The sequence below is a fragment of the Dendropsophus ebraccatus genome, chromosome 6 (assembly GCF_027789765.1).
Source record: "Dendropsophus ebraccatus isolate aDenEbr1 chromosome 6, aDenEbr1.pat, whole genome shotgun sequence".
NCBI lineage: Eukaryota > Metazoa > Chordata > Amphibia > Anura > Hylidae > Dendropsophus > Dendropsophus ebraccatus.
The window spans coordinates 121,406,299-121,425,841 of NC_091459.1; the positions used below are offsets into that span (position 1 = coordinate 121,406,299).

The following is a 19,543-nucleotide window of genomic DNA, read 5'->3' on the forward strand; positions in this document are numbered from 1 at the left end:
ACACCTCTGCTGGTTTCATGTGCCATTTATAATACAGATATTTTATTGTATGGCAGATAGCCTTTTGGACCCTCTTAGGCACTTGGTATATGACTGCTACCCTTGTACCGCCAGTATCCTCAGGGTATTATTTGCTGATAAGCATGGGGTTGGGTCTGTGTGTTAAATGGGGCTGCAATTAGCTCCAGTCACAGTGTTGTGGCCATGCTTGGTTACTGCAGCTTATCTTGCATCTGCAACTATTGGAAAACTACAGCTCCCAGGATAGCTGTAGTAAGTTCAGGGTGAGAGTTACAGCATTGCAACAGCTGAAGGGTTCCAAAATGGCAACCACTGTTAGTTGGCAGGGTAAGGGTTACACACATTTTGTCATTTCATATGATCTATCATTTGTTGTGCATGCGGGTGGTTCAGTGATAAGACATGAAGGGGTTGTGGCAGCTCTCAGGCTGACCTTAGTTACATTAGTTATCTGCATTGCAGGGAAGAGCTGATCCGTTATCACAACTTCCTTCCATGGAGCGGCTCGTCAATACTCATGACATAAGAGTTTATTTTTGAAAGCATCAGAGAACAAAAGCTGGCCCCCAGCCTGAGCGCTCGCTGTGCTGCCTGGAATATGAAACAGCTTCAGCCAGATATCGGACTTCAATGCCTGCGCCGAAGCATCTCGAAGGGAGTTGATGTCTTCTTAAAGGGGTTGTTTGGTATAGAAAACATAATCAAATACCCTATTAAGGAATTGCAAATTAATCAGGAGAAAGGAGGAGGCTATTCAGGACTCCAATATGGAGAAAGGCCTTCCCACTTTAAAGAGGCCCAAGAAGGCCATGCAATACATTAACACCACATGGATATGACTGTGAACTGTGTAATACTTCACATGTGGCAGGCTATGCCATGAACCATGCCTGGCCTTGACCTAAAGGCCCTATTCCACGGAACGATTATTGTCCGTATTCGGCCGCTACGGACGATAATCGTCCCGTGGAATAGAGTGCAACGATCAGCCGACATTGTTCATGTCGGCTGATCGTTGTAGTCGCTTGTTTTTTAACATGTTGAAAAACAAGCGACTGATATAGCAGCGATCTGCTGCCGTCGCTCCGTTGAATAGGAGCGTCAGCAGCAGACGCTGCTGTATCCTATGGCCTGCCCGGACGATCAGCGATCCCCCGGGCAGCCCCCACGCAGCTCCCCGCCTCCCCCTCCCGTGGCGGCAGCGAGCGGGGAACGAGTAGCAAACGAGTGCTGAGAGCGCTCGTTTGCTCCTCTTAATGACCCGTGTAATAAGCCCTTAAATAGTTCTCTGCTGCAACACCAGACACCACTTATGGACATTGAAGGCTGCCAACAGTTTTTCACTGTAGATGACCAAAAACTCAGTGAAGTCCTTTATCCAGTCCTTTAAGATCCCTATAAGATCATAACTAGAGATGAGCGAACCGGGTTCGGGTTAGAGTCCATCCGAACCAGATCGTTCGGTATTGGATTAGCGGTGGCTGCTGAATTTGGATAAATCTCTAAGGTTGTCTGGAAAACATGGATACAGCCAATGACTATATATCCATGATTTCCACATAGCCTTAGGGCTTTATCCAAGTTCAGCAGCCACCACTAATCAAATGCCAAAAGTTTGGGTTCGGATGGACTCGAGCATGCTAAAGGTTCGCTCATCTCTAATCATAACTATGGACAATTTACCTTTAGTTTACACACTTTTACATGTGATGACAACAGATCCTTATCTGAAAAAGTTATTTATCATCTCATTGATCAGCTTTTCATCATTTCTATGCTAACGGTTTACTCTAATTCAATAACTTCTTACCCTAATACTCTGTGTAATAGTAGCTGGGGAAGTTCAGGGAGAGTAACAATTTTTGTTTTGCTATCTAGACAGAGCTATGCACCAGAGCTGCACTCACTATTCTGCTTGTGGAGTCACCGTGTTCATACATTACTTATTCTGTACTGACCCTAAAGGCCCTATCACACGGAACGATTATTGGACAGCGCTCGTTTGCTCCTCAAGTCACCCAGTGTAATAGGGGCTTAAGTTACATCCTTTATTATATTTCAGAGCTGCACTCACTATTCTGCTGGTGGGGTCACTGTGTACATACATTACATTACTTATTCTGTACTGATCCTGAGTTACATCCTATATTATACTCCAGAGCTGCACTCACTATTGTCATTGTGTAGCTTTTAATAGGCATTTATTCCATATAAAAAAAATTCACAATACTCATGTTTAAAAAAAGTTTATTCATTAGACATTGTTGAGCAACATACAGTAGTTTAATACAATAAAATCATTTTAAAAATTGTCAGATTTTTTAGATGTCTCTTTGGAATTCAGCTTTCCCCCCATGATTGTGTAAATCTATAGTCTGATGCCCCTAATTATTTGAGGATTCAAATGACATCTCCAGCCCCAGCACCAATCGTGCGAACATTTCTGAAAAGTGGCTAGAATTTCACTATATAACCTGTAGAGAAGGTGAATTGTGCTTCCCCCATCAGTGCGGGAACTACAAGTCCCAGCACTGACACTGAACATGTTTCATCACAGCCTTGGGATCCACAATGTTTTTGTCTCTCTACAGACACATAAAACATAAAGATGTGATTGGATCATAGTGCTAATCACTAAATGGCGGTGCTCGGTACAACCTTTTCCGCTGAGCAAATAAGAGACACAGGAGTCAGTATCTCAAGGCAAGATTTTTTTCAGTTTTCTTTTAGTACAACAACATTTCCATAAAGCTGGGAAAGCATTGAATCCGGGAGCCATTATTACATCATTACATTTATGTGCCAGCTGCTTTATCTGCAAATTTACCAATTCAATCAAATCCCAGTAAAAATATTAGAAATTCCATTTCTGTAATAAAGAGTGAAAAACAAAGCAAAAAAAAAAAAAAGACAAAGAGCCCCAGTGTGGACATAGACTATAGTTCAATATGGAGTCCTGTTTACCAAACTGCAATATAAAAGGTTTTATTGTCTAAAAATATCTAGGAAAATTAAGGCACATTATAAGCATTACTGTCAATAGAACCGGATATGTGAAGGCCGCTATAGGTGGGGTGGTTGGACCAGATTGACCAGTTTTGGAATGTTGAGAGATAGCAGCCATCTAGTCTTTGCTTAAAAAGGGTTATCCAGGCTTAGAGAAACATGGTTAACTTTCTTTCAGAACCAGGACCACTATCATCCTTAAGCTCGGTTCCATTGAAGTAAATGGAGCTGAATTGTAATACCACACACAAGATGAGGACAGGGTTGGTGCTGTTTTTGCAAGAAAGTATCTGTGTTTCTTCAAATTCTGGATAAATCTTTTAACAAAAACTTTAGACACTCAGCTAGTTGAATGGCCAATAATCTTACACGGACATCTAAGCATGGGTGGGGCCATGTCATTAGTCTCTGCCCCTGCTTAAAAACAGTCAAGTTCATTCCTGTCATATACAGTAATAATTTCATTTTTGAAGATATGCTAAAACATAATCTGGCCTGATTCATCTTCCTTGAGGCCTTGGCACCCATTTCTATCTCCTGTTTTATGGCAGTGGGCTGTAGATTCCAGATATTACTGGACAATAAAATATCTATATTTATATATGTACAGAATCTCTAAAACCGCAGCAGCAGTGCAAGCAAGAAAAAAAAAGTTTACAAATTTTTGTAATACGTCATGAGATGTTTTTTTTTTTTTTTGCTTGATTTTAACAGCGTATTGGCTGATTAAGGTCAAGTAAAGTGCTTTAAAATATGTACAAGGGAATTTAAAAGCTACTTCCATGGAGTACGAATCGCTTTTAACCCCTCCCAGAAGAAATTTGGGGGTGGGGATCATCAACACACGGGATTCATCACAGCCCTGGCATCGACCAAACATCACAAAATTACAGTGGTCTTGAACAAGATTGACAAGTACTGTACTGATCTGGTCAACGTTAGAAAAGTCAAATGACAGATTTAATCCAAGAGCCTTCGAAAATGTCACCATCTACACAGGCAGGGACGCTGCTTGGTCTATTGAAGGCTCTTTTGTCAATGGAAATGTTATGGCTTCACCTAATGTCTAGCTGGTTACTTTAGTAAAATGTAATCTAAAAAAAACTATTGACTGAAAGAACCTTCAAAGAAAAAGACACGGGCCCGGGCATCTCAAAAGGCAAGTGTGGTTTACAAAAGATACTTGGCAGAGACATAATATAGAACAATACTATAATACTACTACTACTACACTAACATACATAAATAAGAACTTGGAGGTTTAATTAGGTCTCGGGAACACTAAGGAGATGAAGCCTTCACAAATGGTCTCAAGCCACCATATGAAGCTAGTGCCACATGATGTGGTACAGAACCTATAGAACGATGCTTCAAGATGGACAATTGACTACTATACTCTATAGGGCTACAAAAATTCGAGCAGCTAGGTTGACCTTTTATACTTTACAGTCTGCAGCCATATCATAATCTCTGAGAAGATATAAAGTTGTAAAACATGGCCAAACATGGCCGAGACACCTACAAATCAGCTTCTTTCGAGACAGAAAATATTGGCCCATTGACTGCAAAGTCTTTACTGGAATTATTCTTGATTGAAGCCAAGATCCTTGGGGGTTAACCACCAAAGCAATGGGTCTCCATGAAATCTCAAATTTGCTGCCTACTCTACCATCTAAAGGGTTAAGGCACTTTGTAGGAAACATACAATAGACATATGTTTAGTTTTTTTTGCTATTATTGGCCCCTGGGAACGACGAGTTGCACATTGCAAGCTAATTCACACCTCCCCCCCCCACATTCACATTTGGTCCTGATTTTCTCCACATGTCGTTCATGCCTCGATCCATATGTATTAGAGCTCAAACAAGAGACGGATATGCATAGTAAATGTTCCAGAACCCACATTACATGCAGATACTCTGTGCTGGAGAAAGTGCTCTGCTTGCGGATAACTATTACAATGCGCCATACATTTGGTGTGTCAGGTGGCACAGATGTTGGTCTCCAAACTGCGTCCCTCCAGCTGTTGCGAAACTACAACTCCCATCATGCCATGCTGGAGGGCTGCAGTTTGGAGACCCATGGTCTACAGCAATGGTCTCCAACCTGAGGTTCTCTAGTGGTGTCGTAACAGTAGTGTAATAAGTGCAAGGTTGTCATCTCCATACAAAGTCCATAAAGGGCAAAGGGAAAGAACCATTAAAGGGTATCTTATCATTTACATATAAAGGAAGATGTGGAGGCTAATACACATGGTTGTGGCCAGATGTTCCAGGGTGAGGTACACAAGCGAATGAAGCTCGGAGACAGAACGAAAGCACACTACAGAGACAAACACAATATAAAGTATTCTACCCCTTGATCGAAGCGATCATCTCTTCTACTCTACATACTAAATCTTTGCTAAGGATGACTACCAAAAATTGGTCACGATATGTAGCACACTGTCCTCAATCTAGTCGAGTGTTGTAGTGGTCATCAAAAGATTGTGTATCGCACTCCCCCCACCTTCAATAATACAATTCTATCACCCATAAATAACATAAAAATAAGACCCACCACCGTCTGTAGAACATACTTGTGCTTTCATAGGTGTCACATCATGAATTTTCTTTGTGTATATAGTGTTGAGAGGCAGTCGTAAAAATATGCCTAGGAAACAAGTTATTGTGTTGTACTAAAGAGGACCTCTACCTAAAAATATGATTATTGAGGCAAAAAGTGACAAAGAAGTGTGTGGGCTAAGATCGTGGGCTAAGATCTAGGCCTACTTGCCGCTTTTTTTTTTTTTTTTTTTTTTTGTAACCATTTCATTTTGAGTTAAGACCAGAATAATCTAAATCAGATCGAAATCTGGCTATGTCTGCATTATTAATCCGATTTTTGTGCTGGAAAAGATGACAAGAGTGGTTTCACCCACGTGGATTTACACAAAAACACAAATAATATAAACACAAGGATCATATGTGCACAAAAAAAAAAAAAAAAAGTGCAAACAATGGAGTTTACAGGGAGCCATCATGGAGATTGACCATAGTATCGTGACTGCCTTTGCTGCTCATTGCACATTATACTTTCCAAAAGCCCAGCTGTGCATACATACATAAAACCCGCTATATACATGTGTATACACAGACATGACCGGACACATACTGGTCCAAGTCTATTTTCCCTTTCGTCGGATTCCTGCCTGATTGCGGTTGTGACAAAATGACTAAGAAGCCACAATGTTGGTCTAAGCGGTCCAGCGGGATCATGGAAGAGCATGATGCCTGCCTTAAAAACATACAACATACGTATAGAACATATTTACACATACACATATATACATGTTAAGAGAGGGATCGAACACTCATGGTGAGGAGAGGTGTAAGGGTGGCACTCCACACCTCATTGGCTCGGCTGTGCCATCAGAACTGGAATCCGTTCTCAATTCTGCCTTATGACACCCATCGTTGGATCGCAGCCGAGCCTTGGTCACCGGTGTGGAGATGAATACCGTACCGATGCTGCGTTACCTACATTCTGAGCAGCTGTACCTACAGGAACATGGAATTAGTGGTGAAGACTTTGTCATAGCTGGTCCCTGGAGATGATGACCATCTGTTAGTGTGTTGTAGATCAGTTAGCCCATGACTTCCTGTTCTCTGCCTTTTTTCGAGCGTCTGCCTTTAGGTTTGCAGCTCTATCCTGCTTAGCCAGGGTGGTCAATGCTGCAAGATTTCCAGCAGAACCAGACAAGCCCCCAGTTTTTCGGTCTTCTGAAGAGATTCCTCCCTGCAAACGCAATCCGGCGCTTTTTCTACGGGCTGTGCCGGTGGCTTTCTTCACTCTGTTGGGTCTCACCAAAACGCCGTAGCCCGGGTTACATTTGAAGTAGTGTTTGCCACCAACTGAGCCATCGTTTTTGCCTGGGATAAAAAAACAAAACACAAAACACAATCACTTGTGAGTACTGGTGGTAAAACCAAGGTAGGTTACAACAAGTTGGTCTTCAGTACAGTAGATGACTTTTATTAAACATTTTGTTTAAAGTTGAGCAGTATGTTATATACTAAGGGGGCATTCACACGTTCCATGCACAGTCGGTAAATATGAACGATGTGCTATGAAACAGACACGCTGTCAGCACTGTAGCACAAAGATTTAAACAGTTTAGGAACTCACGGCATCAATATGAATGATGATGCTGGGAACTCCGAATTCTGTAGCACATTGTCCTTATTTACGGACCGTGCACATAACATACAGAAAGCTGGCCAGAGACATCAGATATTTCTTAGCCAATGCTTTCATGAAGCTCCCCCAACAATGTCAGGGTGCCCATACACATAGGAGCACAAACCTGATTTTGGCTGAAACCTCTACAATGACATTTGGCTAACAGCTACTGTAGGTGTATGTCAGGCCTAATTTTTACAGAATATGGCAGAAGTTCTGACCATCTGGTATCTTGAAGCCTCAAGTATCTTTATAGAAAATCTGTCTTCAAAAGAAAGTTTCTTACCACCAGGCAGATCAAGTTCCACACCGACCCACATTCCTTCTTGAAAGTCTGCAGGTCCAACATATCTTACAATTCCGTTCTTATTGGTCCCCACGGTCACATATTCTCCCTCTTTTAACCACTCGGGAACCTCCTGTGATTCCTCTGAGTCAGATGTCGCCTCTGATGGGTCTTCACCACTGCCTACTTGGTCATTTAACTTTTCCCGGCTTCCCTTTCCTGTAGACCCTGTTATCACCAACTTGGCCACACTTGGTGCTTCTCCTAAATCGTCTCCAAGTATCCGTGTGAAGGACTTGAGCTCTGATGTTCTCACCTTCTGTATTTTGAATGGTGATGCTACAGCTTTATTTTGGAGGTCAGAGGATGGAGGTTTAGGTCCTGTTGCAGAAGAGTCTTTAAGATCTCCTTGGTTTTCAGAAGATGTGAAGCTTGTTGCAAGGAGCTTGTCCTGGCAAGGAATGTCTTTGGGAAGATGTACAGTGTTGTTAGAGCTTAAGTCATGATCTTTCTTATGATCTGAGTCTTTAGCTACAACTAGTTTCTCCTTCTCCTTTCCATGCTCAGGTTGGTCTGAGGGACGATGCTGATCAGACAATGCTTCCAACTTGCCTGCATGTTCTCTCTCAGGCTCCAGGGAGGTAGGTACTGTGGCCAAGCTAATATCAGCAGCAACTGGACTTGGCGTTTGTCCTGTAGGAGCTTCACTTCCTGTACTTAAAGCTTCTGAGAGTGTGGCTGTAGAAACACTATGAGAGAAGTATCCACTAGAAGCTTCGCTGAGGGGGCTTGGGGGTCCTTCCTGGGTCTCCTGTACTGGATAATCATTGACTTTTGGTTGGGAAGGCACTGTTGGTGACTTGTCACTTTTCTTGTCTTGTACTGGGGAACGAGCAATCACTGGTTGCCGAATCCCAGCCCATTCTTCATGGTTTACCTGGAAGGGGGGGGGGGATAAAGAAATAGTCAAGACATCCATAGAGGTGAAATTATTATCAATTTGACTCCAATAGATGGGAACTCTGACTACAACCAGCACCTACACCAATAACCAATTCAACTTTTTATATAGAATTCTTATCCTTAGGTAGCCAAATGCAAACATTTCTCAATTGGTTAATCTATCAAGTACCTCTTGAAGATCTATCACTCTCATATATCTATCTGTATACTCTTACAGAATGACTAACATTTCTGATAGGTAGACTTTGTCCACTATGATCCATGTACACCTACGGCTATGATGGTCACAGTCGAGATGGTTTAGAGTCTATGGGTCATCAACCATCTGGTGGGTTTGTAAGTGTTAATCCTGCACAGCAGAGGACACATGCCGATCACCTCTTTACAAAAGGACAAACTCTGCACAAGGAATATTTTTCTCCTCCTAATATTTACTTGAAGGTTGATTTATGAGACAGGCCTGGTCCTCTCGCTGCTCAGACTGCAGGATTTATGGCTGCTGGAGGGCTGCAGTGATCTATATGTCTCTAGCAGTTCTTTGGCTGCACTTAAGGCCGGGATAAATCATGAATTTTCAACCGGCTGCCAAAGATTTATTTTTCGCTTCCAAATTTTCTTCCCCACCGCCTTCCATTTTCCTGGGGCCTGTCAATTTACAGGTGAAGAATTTAGAGGCAGCTTCTGAGATTAAACAGACCATTTCTCAGATCTATTTCCCAGAGGCAACATGTACTAAACTTGGGTAATCAATACTGTCTGTCAGAGCCAGGAATTATGGGGGACGCACCGGAGAGGGGGGCTTGACATGACCTGGAAATTCAATTCTAAGTAAAGCTAAAACTTCATCAAACAGGGGTGTCCTTATCTCCTGCCACAATCGTAATTATGGACCCGGGGTCATACAAGTGGCCGTCCGCCTACTACACTATACCTCCCAGCAAGGCCTATAAGTACATTATAGGAATAAACAACTACATAATGCCTTACAGTACCAGAGATCTGCATTCTGCTATGTACCATACACATGCAGCAGCTCTGACTTTGTAACTCTCTGTAGGTTTGTATTATTTGGGTAATGTGCAAGTTTCACTTGAAGTCCTGTGTATTATTAAAGGTGACATCACAATCAGTTGTGTCAAATGTTTGACCCTATATTTCAGCCACTTACATAAGCAAAATCTGTCACCAGTGCCACTTCCAGGCCAAGACGGCCCTGCCGCCACCTCCACCTCCAGGCCAAGACTGCCCCGCCGCCACCTCCACCTCCAGGCCAAGACTGCCCCGCAGCCACCTCCACCTCCAGGCCAAGACTGCCCCACAGCCACCTCCACCTCCAGGCCAAGACTGCCCCGCAGCCACCTCCACCTCCAGGCCAAGACTGCCCCGCAGCCACCTCCACCTCCAGGCCAAGACGGCCCCGCAGCCACCTACAGGCCAAGACAGCCCCGCAGCCACCTCCACCTCCAGGCCAAGACTGCCCCGCAGCCACCTCCACCTCCAGGCCAAGACTGCCCCGCAGCCACCTCCACCTCCAGGCCAAGACTGCCCCGCAGCCACCTACAGGCCAAGACAGCCCCGCAGCCACCTCCAGACTAAGCCAAATAATGCTGCATTTGACCAAGCCACTATGTCTCAAAGATCCATGAAAGCGAGAGAAAGAGAGAAAAAGGAACTCTGATAACCATAGTGGCATTCTGTAGTCACTTACCGGCTTAGGCTTGAATGCAGTGTCGTCAACGCTGGCCGACTGGACTATAATGCGAGGGACAGCCTGCAAGAGGCAAAACAGATATGGAAGATTATCCTTCAACTTCATCAATGAACCAAACTGGAATATTGCATCATGAGAACTTGGCTACAACTACAAAGCATGCTCCATAAATTATAAGAGTTCTAGATTTAACACAGTCAACTGCACTCTGCCTGGACCTCCAGATTGCAGAGATGGGGTCTGTCTCATTCCTTTATTTTTTCTATTTCTTGTCCATATTTCAGAAAATACATCAGCAACATAATTAAAAATAAAATAAAATAAAATAAAATAAAATGGCAAAAAAAAAATTAAAAAAGGTAATGTAAAAGAAAAAGTAATATAAAGTACATATTTAAAACATATAATTATACTTTTATATATATATATATATATATATATATATATATATATATATGTATTAAAAGTATAATGTAAAAAATATATACTACAGTGCATCTGAATAGAAAAATAATTAAGAAATTTGGCAAACTGCATTGATCACAACTCTTATTTTGTTATTTTATTTTGTTATTTTATGTCTACAGCTCCGATGCACATCTTGGTAGCACTATCCTGTGTAGTCTGAGGCCATGTGTTACTCCTTTCCATTTGTCACCTATGTCCTATATAATCGTATGTGAGCAGGGAATATGGAATACACTGAATGGAGTACAACTGCAGGATCAGACTACACAGTGTTTGCTTGTAGTCTGTTACTATGGAGACATGGGTCTCTATAGGAGAAATGACAGAGGAGCAGTTTATATGGTAGGAAATGCTGCAGCACGCTTCATAACGTTATTATTGTAGCTAAGAACCCTAAATTCGCATAATTGGTTTCCTTTAATGGTCTTATTTGAGATTCTTATGGCTTTATTTTTTATTAGCCCATTACACAGTATCTTTAATATATTTTTATTATGTAATAGTTTTTCTATTTAAAGGGCTTGTCCAAGGCTAAAAAAAGCATGGCGCTGACTTCAAAAACAGTGCAATTCCATCAAATTAAACAAGGCTGAACTTCGAAACCACATGCAACCAGTGCACAGGTGTGGCAGAGTTGGAGGAGGAAGGCAGCCATGTTTTTCAAATTCGTACAACTCATTTAGAGTCGTAACCTGACTTAGGTTATATATTAAGCTATGAAGCTCACCAACTCTGGGTTCACCTTAATCATTTTTTTGCCAAATCTCTCCCCTGGACTCAATCACAGCTCTCACAAAGAGAGGCGTAATAGGAACAATGCATTAAGAAATCCGGGGCTCTTTATCAGTTCCGAGCATCTGCCCATATATTACATAAGTACTGATAGCTACACTGTAGCGGAACAGGACATCACCGCTAGCTCAGCCCGAATCGCCATATATCTCATGTCTGTAGACATAATGCTCTGACAAGCGACTCTTTACGGGTCCCTCCTGGATTGAAGCCATCAGAAAGCTGTGAAGAGCAAGGTCTATTTCCACCTGATCGCTCTATAAATAAGGTTAAGGACGTCTATTATAGGGGCTGTCATAGGAAATGGAGGGAAAGATGAGACAGGTTATTCTTAAAGGGTTTAACTAGTTATTTGCCAGGAGTGACAAAGAAAAAAAATCTGGAAAAAAAAAAAAAAAAGCACAATCGACCCCTTTTTGGTCTTGGCCATTTGTTATTATAATTTTATGGGCTTTTTTTTAAAATTAATTTATTTTTTCTTAATTGGTTCATCCAGATAATAAAATATAAAATCTTACGGTCATCGGCCGAATAATGAGAGCCTTTCCTGTACGGAGGAGGCCATTTATTTTACCGTGCCAGCACTTTATACATTATATGCAAATTAGAGAGAAAACATATGTAAAACGCTGATTTAACAATGAACAAAGCAAGAAGTTCTCATCCAAGGATTGGGGACTGCAAGTGGCAACCTTAGAGAAGAAATGTCTGAAAGTAATAATGCTGGTGGTGGTAGTGATGTAGCCAAATATCTTATATGAATGGTGTCCTCCTCATTCCTTCCCGATAGGTAAACTTGGGAACAAAATCACTGTATCGGAGTCTAAACAGTCAGGGCCTTAAGACTTAACTTTTAATAAATCACATAAAAATATACCATATACAAAATGATAAGAAAAAAAAACAACAACAAATCACTTGTGCATCCCAACAAAAACTGCACTGAAGGTATAGATGCCAATAACTGGACTGATATCGGTTATCATCCTGCCTTTTGCCTCCTTAATAGGGTGCCAAAACTTTTGGTTTGCACTAACCCAAACAAACAGCATTTGCATAGTGCTGCCTGGAGAAGGTGCGACATCCACCTTCTCCAAGCACAAGGATTCAAATGCAAATCATTCAGGTTCGCGCGAAACTGAACTTTTGGCAAATTTGTTCATCTCAAGAAGAAGAGAGCCTTGATCGGAGGATCTTTTTGAGAAGAAGAGGACATGGTTGACAATTGTTATAGTATATTTTGGGAAGGACACTTGGTGGAAAAAGTTTTCCCATTAAGAAGAGGACACTTTTTGGGGCCTTCTAGGTTTAGGAGGAAACTGTGCAAAATGGACTGAACATTGAAATAGTTTTGTGAAGTTGAGGCAGATTCAATAGGAGGTTGACCTGTAGACACAATGGGAAACATGTATTAATGTGTCCCTGCAGTTTTTTTTCCCCCCAGCTAATAAAGAATTTTTCTGCACTGTATATTTTTTGTACATTGCTTATTACCTAGATTTCCCCAGTTTACACTACATTTGCCTTTTCTCATTTTTTGCACCAGAGGGGTGGAAGAACGTGGTTTCAGATGAGCTATATTATTTGTGTGATTTATCATGTACAATTTTTTTAATTCTTGCGCAGCAGTATTCCACTGCTACCCTAGCCCTACACTACACAAAAATTATCAATGAATGTATGCCCAATAGTAAATTTTGCACAAGGAAAACAAGAATATGCATAGTGTGTAATAACTAAGGGGCCTACTCCAAGGAGCGATAATCTGCCGATTTTCGCTCCGTGGAATAGAGACAATGATCAGGCGATAATCGTGTCATCTGCTGATCGTTTGTTTAGGTGCAAACCTAAAATCATCGGGTACCCACCGCGCATTGCTACATGGAATAGCGGTGCACAGCGGGCGACCGACAACAGACCGCTCAGCGAATCTGTCAGCTCAAACAGGCCGCTCCGAAGCTGCTGCGCGCAGGACTGGGGGAAGGAGCGCAGGAGAAGCCCTACAGCATGGTTAGGTAAAGTATGCTTTTTGAACAAGGGCTGCAAGGACATCGGTAACTATGTCCCTGCAGCCCTTGCAAAACGATTATCCGGCCGTGAATTAGGCCCAGTAAACGAACGCCGATCTAGCAGATTGGTGCTCGTTTACATTATTAATCGAGCCCCCATCAGCCTGTGGAAAAGGACCTTAACACCTGTGGATAAACACTGCACAGATGATCCCCGCAATGTGTTCCAGACACAAAAAGATCAAAATTTCACATGGTTGAGCAGTATTTAAATAAAACTATCACCTGCAAGACATATAATTTATTATTGTTAAGGGGTAATCCAATCTCTGAACTTTATCTCCTATCCACAGAACAGGACCCCCAGTGATCATGAGAACATAGGAAAATTGGCCCCTGAATAAGTGTGTGTAGTCAGTGCGCCCTTCAAGTTTTACTATGTAAAGTTTCTAAGACTTGCAGAGAGATTATTACCAGGAGATGTAATTGCATTCAGGGAGGAAGGAGAACAGATCAGACAATCCTAGTCTAGTTAGCGCGCAAAGCTTCCGGTCACTTCTCAACCTGGTTGTGGGGAAGAATCAATAAGATGCACCTGACGCTGCAAGTTCTCCAAATGTAGGGTTAATCCTTCACCTCCCGAGAGCGCCTGTCACTTTAATCTATGTGAGTGAGGAAGGGCCCTGGCAGCTAGAGATGGATGACATTAGTGTCATTTACTTTCACGAGTCATTAATTCCTTACTGCACAAATCACATCATTGTCAAAACATGAAATAACCTTAATACGAAAGAAAAGTGCAAGACAGCAATCTGTCTGCGCTAAATGCCCTAAATCAGAGAGCGGACTCAACCAGGAGCCTGCAAAACGTCCTGCCACCTCCCCGATCATTAACGGAATCGCTGCTGATCTGTAAGAATAACACGGAGGATGGGACTTGTAGTCTGCTGAGGACTCAATCCATTACACAAGAACCAGTGGTTCCCTCTCTGCGGCCTGACGTGACCCGTCTAATGGATAATCGAGTGTTAAGAGTTTATTAGATAAACAATGACTTTGGCAGCGGGTCCCGGGTCCTCGGAGATCTGCAGCAGACAGCGTGCTACAGACAATAGCAAGATGCGGATGTAGGCCGGGCGAGAGGAAGCAGAGCTTAAAGGATTGCAACACTTCAATAACATCCATCAAAAAACACTGACACCTCATTTAAAGGGATTTAATGGGTTAATGTGACACTTACCCACATATGACTGCTGTGATTATGTCATCAGACTAACTGGATTTGATGTTACATCATGGCAGAATCATAAGGGGGGGGGGGGATATAAAGCAAGGCTTAGACATTCTACTGCAAAGTGGGTTCTCTCCACTGGTTTCCTATATAGTGGTTACATGCCAGACCTACAAATATTCTATTGTAGTTTTCTATTTCAATGTAATGATGCTGTACAGATATTGACAAACAATAGATTACTGCTCTAACCACAATCCAGGCCTAGCAATAGAACACAGAATAGCAGGCGATCCTCTGATCAGAAACACTCCAGGGTAATTCTCACTACCAGAATGAAGCAGGAATTATGACAGTGGATGGGTCCTAAGGCTTACATAGAGACCAGCACCCACTTCAACTTCATACTGGGCAAAGGCTAAAAGAGTATTCAAAAACTGCACTCCTACGTCTAGACAGTGACCTGTGCAACCCGGTGTGTAAATGCATCTATAGCTGGGGTACCAAACACCAGTCTAAGCAAGGGACAAAGTAGAAATCATTTGCATCAAATGTATTCAAAGATACAGGTGTCTTCATATGCTGCATACTGAAGTCTCTGACATTCAAAAAATTGGAGATATAAAAACTGTTCTGCTGTGAACCTTCTTTATGTGCTGGATAAGAAAGCCAGTGGTCCTCTACGCCGGACAGAACAGAATTTTGTCTCCACATGTGCCAAAGCTGGGGCACACAGCAATGGGGACATAGTTATTGTGGGCCCCGATTAGATGGGGGGGGGGGGATATTGGGCATCCCATTTATTAGGTGCTCATTTTTGCAGTTTTAGTGAACTTCCACCAATATGTCTACTACTCTGTTGGGCCCGGCCCTTCTATGCATCACATGGAGGGGCCCGGCCCTTCCATGCATCACATGGACAGATATTCTTTTGGTGGCAACTGCAAGGAAAATGGAAGATGTGGATGATGACTGAGATGGTTAGACAGTTTTCCTCTCCTGGTAAAATCCCTACAAATTCCCCATCTGTAGGGTAAAATGGACTCTTGTCATTATGTCTTGTACAGAACTCTGGTTAACATTTTTGCAAGGATATTTACTAATGGGGGTCATAGGCTAGGAGACTTTTTGTGGGTACAGGCTCAGGAATCAGGCAACATTCTGCAGTCACAAGCCATAGAAGACAACAGTTCTGCATGTACTAGCACAATTGAAAGGGGTGTCAGATTAAAAAAAACCATTTCCATACACCCTACTGGGACACACTATATTATGGATGGGGAATCTATGGCCATCCATCTATTGCAAAATTACAATTCCCATCATGCACGGACAGCCAAAGCTGAAGCTGTCCAGGCATGATGGGAACTGCAGTTTGCAACAGCTAGACGACCGCAGGCATCCCATCCCTGTTCTACAGTAATAGAGGCGGGTGTCCTCATCTCTTGGCCACAGTGGAGAGCAGTGTCTTTCGCTCTGGAGGTCCAGCATTACACAGACAGCCTATTGATTTGAACTTGTGCTGTGCAATACTTCATGTCTCCAGCGGGAGTGCTGCAGAAAAACTTACTGCCAGATTTTCCTACAGATTAAAACCGATCTCTGGAGTTCTGAACGGAAGGAAACTTTATGATTAGCTCATAGTCGAGAGACTTTAATAACAAGGAGGCTTTATCATCAATGATCAAAAATTATCCATAGTTCAAAACCCTCTAAAATAAAAAAAACAAAAAACTGGAAACAAAAAAATTGTATGTAAATCTCAAGCCTGGAAACATGAAACAAAGGATCATTACACTTAATTAAGATTTTTTTTTCTCCATTCCGGAAAAGAAAAAATAGAAAGCTAAGATAAAGGAACGCTGTCATTGCCGATTCCGGAATGAGCCTCCACCCCGGCCCCGAGCACATCAGTCACTTCTACTGCTCACCTGTCATTGCACAATTAAACACACATATATATGGACATGACCCGCCGAAGCGTCCAGAGATGCGGCTGAGACGTCGGCTAGATTTAGAGCCTCACCTTCTGAAGCAATCATCTCTAATTAGGGGCCAGATTTTATTAAAAGTGAACACTTTGGAGCCGGTGACCCCGCACAGACCACACATTACACTTTAAGTAGACACAAGGCCAACATTATGGAAATGTTATAATTACTAAATGTGCTTACACCGCAATGAGCTATATCGCGCCCCCGGGGCCAATGACATTAACAACTCAAGTAATAAAGTGAGGAGAGATTTCTTAAGGGCTCCCGCTGCCCTGATCTTTTGCTCCAGATTTTTTTTTTTTTTTAACTTTAAGTAAGGAATATTTTTTCTGTTCTATTTAACAGGTTCCAGTGAAGTAACGTTTAATAAAAGGTTTGATCCTGCGGCGATGTGGCGGGGTGATGTTAGGGATACAGGTCACATCCCTTCCCCCACCCCTTGGGCCCGTCCAATCTCGGTCCCACATCACCAAGACAACCTAGATTTCTGATGGATGCTAAATGGGCCAGACTATTTTTGGAGGTGACTGATTTACAACAAGTTTAACTCTAAAATGTCTGATTTCCCTTATCTCATATTGCAAGCCTAACCCCCCAACCACCCCCCACCCCCACCACCACACACACACATCCAGAATAGCAATACTAAATTGTGTTTGTTCTGGAAACCTGCAAAGAGATATCAGAAAATAATTGAAGTTATCGAGGTAACCTGATCGCAATGGAGGATGACTGTAATACATCTACTGATGGGTTATACATCTTAATACTGCGTCTCCTACAGTATACCTACTTCAAGTACACAGCTTTACTTTAGAGAGACAAGAATCTGAGTAAATGCAAACTACAAAAGGGAGCCCCTCTTTAATGTACAGTAGAGCACCTCTTTACACAGACATTTTTTTATCCTTCTCATCCAGTCAAAAATCTAGAAACAGGAAATGACGGCTTAAAGAGGTACGCCGGTGAAAAAAATAGTTTCAGATCAACTGGTGTCAGAAAGTACAGATTTTTTAAATGACTTCTAATAAAAAAATCTCCAGTCTTCCAGTACTTATTAGCTGCTGTAAGTCCTGCAGGAAGTTGTGTATTTATTTCTGACACAGTGCTCTCTGCTGCCACCTCTGTCCATGTCAGGAACTGTCCAAAGCAGCAGCAAATTCCTACAAAAAACCCTCTCCTGCCCTGGACAGTTCCTGACATGGACAGAGGTGCCAGCAGAGAGCACTGTGTAAGACTGGAAAGAATACTCCACTTCCTGCAGGACATACAACAGATGATAAGTACTGGAACACTGGTTTTTTTTTTTTGTTTTTTTTTTTTATAAAAGTAATTTATAATTTTTTTTTTTACTGGAGAAACCCTTTAAGGCATCATGTAGTTTCAGGGTGAAAGACAACTCATTAAATAAAGACACACAAAGAGAAGACCGTTTAGACATTTCCTGACCTTTCATCTTTAATTTGTGGACTACATTAAAATGTGGAGAGTCATTTCATTACTATTACAGGGTGCGTAAGATAATGACAACTCTATAGTACTGCTGGGGGCCTTCTGGCCATACACATCAGATATGAGCCAGCTAAACCTGCTACTAACGTGTATGGAAGCCTCACAAATCTCCACCAACAACAAAAAGTCGGAGAAGAAAAGAATGGGGTACACTAAATCTCAAATGCTGGATCCTTTTGTGCCGCGGAGTTAAGTGATCAAAGATGTCTGCCTTCTTCCCACTGAGAACACAGGAATGCTTGGCCAAACTTAAGGCCCTATTCGACCAACAGATCTGACGACAGATTATCTGACAAAGATTTGAAGCCAAACCCAGGAACAGACTATAAACAGAGAACAGGTCATAAAGGAAAGACTGGATTTCTCCTCCTTTCAAATCCACTCCTGGGTTTGGCTTCAAATCTTTGGCAGATAATCTTTCGTCAGATCTGTTAGTGGAATAGGGCCTTAAGCGTGGGGAGATTGGAAGAAACATCTGTGTTTGGCCGACAGCCATTTTATTTGTATGGCCAGCTTCAGACTATGTTCAATTTTTAGTACAAAAAACTTTTTTTTTCATTTGGTCCTTTTATAAAGCATTAAACAGGCTAAAAAAAAGCTCTATTTTTTCCCCAATTTACCACTTTTCCCCATGCTGCATGTCCAGAGATGATGGCAACCGTAGTTTTCTAACAGCTCAAGGGTCAATGGTTCTCCAATGGTTTTTGATCTAAAGAAATCTAGAGAAAAGTTTTCTAGATGTAAAAGATCCATTTATTATATATAGAGGGGCTTGTGTCAAAGGTAGTAGCTGGATCCCCAAATGGGATGTATACCTGAACCCCATCACTTCCTGGAGACTGTCCTGGTGTATGCTGACAATAAAGGAAGAGAGTGTCTCCAATATGGCCGCCTCCAGGAAAGTTTTAATAAATAAATAGCTATAACAAACAAATAAATAAATAAAATAATAATTTCTTATCTTCAGACTGCCCTTTAATAAATGAAAAATTCCATACAGGAGACGTTCCCTTTAAGTGATCTGCCATCTATATGTGTATTATACAAGGTCTTGGAGGGACATTGTCTGGCAATGGCAGATACATTTCACCTGTAGATATCATGTGATATGCAGTTACACAGTATTGGGAGACAGGACATGACCGCTCCTGATCTTTTCAGATATTGGAAAATAAAAGAAAACCATATTTCCACCTCCCAAGAGATGAAACAAGTAGGACCCTGGCCCCATCTCTGAATTGGCAGGAAACCAGCCGGCAAGAATCGATGTTCATAAATTTGACTTTGCTTCTGAGGATGCAAATATAATTTATAGGGGAACATTGGCTT

The 19,543-nt window shown here is 42.0% G+C and overlaps 1 protein-coding gene across 1 annotated transcript in view; it reads right to left on the reverse strand.

Annotated features, from left to right (window-relative positions):
• Nucleotides 1-2,251: 2,251 nt before the first annotated feature.
• KIF13B (kinesin family member 13B) overlaps nucleotides 2,252-19,543 on the reverse strand; it is a 171,986-nt gene continuing 154,694 nt past the window's right edge. The window contains exons 39-41 of the mRNA XM_069975804.1: nucleotides 10,206-10,268; nucleotides 7,535-8,471; nucleotides 2,252-6,938 (exon numbers count right to left, since the gene is read on the reverse strand). Of these exons, the coding sequence (XP_069831905.1) occupies nucleotides 6,649-6,938; nucleotides 7,535-8,471; nucleotides 10,206-10,268 (1,290 nt within the window). The 3' untranslated portion in view covers nucleotides 2,252-6,648. The remainder of the gene's footprint in view (nucleotides 6,939-7,534; nucleotides 8,472-10,205; nucleotides 10,269-19,543) is intronic.